The sequence below is a fragment of the Mandrillus leucophaeus genome, unplaced genomic scaffold (genome assembly GCF_000951045.1).
Source record: "Mandrillus leucophaeus isolate KB7577 unplaced genomic scaffold, Mleu.le_1.0 Scaffold593, whole genome shotgun sequence".
NCBI lineage: Eukaryota > Metazoa > Chordata > Mammalia > Primates > Cercopithecidae > Mandrillus > Mandrillus leucophaeus.
In genome coordinates, this window is record NW_012106397.1 from 387224 (window position 1) to 389013 (window position 1790).

Here is a 1790-nt window from a genome sequence, read left to right on the forward strand (position 1 = left end):
CTGTGTATGTGATTGCGTGTGTCTATGTGTTGCTGTGTGTTTGTGTCTGTGATTTGTTACTGTGTGTCTGTGTGGGTGTGAATGTGGCACGTGTGTGCCTTGTGTCTGTGTCTTTTCCTGTGTCATATATGGATCTGTTTGTGTGTCTGTGTGGTTTGTGTGTCTCTGTCTGTATGTGTGTATGCCACCAGGTCTGTGGTCTGTGTGTGTAGCTGGTGGTCGCCATGATATGAGACAGCCCCAGGAGGGTGGGGACAGGGCCCTCCCCGCTTTCTGCATCTCCTCTGGGTGTCCTTGGCTCCAGGTTACTCCCTGCCCAGGAAGCTCATGTCTTTTTCCTTCTGTTTCCAGGTGGAGGCCGTCATTCACTCCCCATTCCTGGAAGAACTGCTTTCCCCAGATCCACAGATGGATTTATTGGCCCTAAGCCAGGAGCTGGAGAAGGAGGAAGAACTCACACTTGCCCAGGTAGACCAGCGGAGGGAGGGGAACCCAGAGGCAGGAGGGACCCGACACACAAGGCCCACCTGATTGTCTAACCCCATCCTGCTGGGGATGCTCACCTTCTTGGGGAGTCACTCTGGGGTGGGAAGATGCAGGTTCAGAGGGAGTGGGACGGAGAGGAGCCAGGGAGGTGAGTCAGGATGCAAGCTGCAATGAGGCCCAACGGGATGCCCGGCAGAGCCACACCCTCTCCCTTTGACACGAAGCCCAGATGCCTCAGACTTCCCTGTCTCCCGCCGAAGTGCCCTGGTCTCCACCACCCTGGGCCCTGCTCACACCTGGGGCAGCGCCAGTAAGTGCCTCTTTCCTCCCGCAGCTAGTGGAGAAGCGCCTCCTATCCTTGAAGGAGAAACGGCGTGTGAGGGCAGCCCCTAGTCAAGGCACGGCCTGTTTGGACTCAAGTCCTTCTAAGTTTGCAGCTCGCCAAGGAGCAGAGAGAGACGCCCCTGACCCCCAACAAGGGACCGGCATGGAAACCTGCCCACCCCAGACGGCTGCCCAGATCCCTCAGGAACAGGCTAGAGTGTGCACCGGCATGGCCAGGTCCAAAGACCCTGCGGTGCTTTTGGGATGTCAGGATTGCCCTGAGCTGAGGGCTGCCCAGCCAACCTCTCCTCTCGAGGACCACAGACCCACCTGCCCCAGCCTGGGAACCAAGGACACCTTGGATCTCCCTGGAGCCTCTCCTGTTAAGGAGTCACACAGGCTGGCTAAGGGGTCAAGTGAGGAGAGGGAACTCCCTGGCATGGTGTATGTCGTGGGTTCCCACCACAGGCTGCGGCCCTGGAGGCTATCCCAGAGCCCTGTACCTTCCTCAGGCCTTCTCAGCCCAGGAGGGCGGGGACCCCAGGGAGCTCTTCAGTCGCCATCTGCTCAGAGAAGAGGCCTCAGCCCAGCACCCTCTCCTGTTACCAAGTCCAAGAAGCGACTTCTCTTCGGAAGCCCATCCCCTGCTGAAAAGATGCCCGACCCAGGGCCTGGGCTCAGGGTCTCTGGGGAGCAATCCCTGGCTCCAGGGCTGGGTGGCCCCTCACAGTCTCAAAAGAGAAGGGGTGGCCCCTTGGTCTCCAGGAGGAAGAAAAAGCGGCATTGTAGCCAGTAGGGGCTGCTGCGGGGCAGGCTCTCTGGTGCCAGTCCCCAAGGGTGGGGCTCTGAACTCTCGGACCCTCATGGCAGCAGGTGCCCCAAAGCAAAGGCTGCTTCTCCCCCAGTGCTGATCTTGCTGGGCCTTAGCTTTGGAGGGTGGAGGAGGGAGGGGAGGGAGAGGGTGGCTGAACAGGGAGGGC

At 59.7% G+C, this 1790-nt stretch overlaps 1 protein-coding gene across 1 annotated transcript in view; it reads left to right on the forward strand.

The window, feature by feature from the left end:
- Window positions 1–1606, forward strand: part of NUTM2F (NUT family member 2F) — a 9784-nt gene extending 8178 nt beyond the window's left edge. The window contains exons 5-6 of the mRNA XM_011999454.1: window positions 305–468; window positions 821–1606. Of these exons, the coding sequence (XP_011854844.1) occupies window positions 305–468; window positions 821–1606 (950 nt within the window). The remainder of the gene's footprint in view (window positions 1–304; window positions 469–820) is intronic.
- Window positions 1607–1790: the final 184 nt, after the last annotated feature.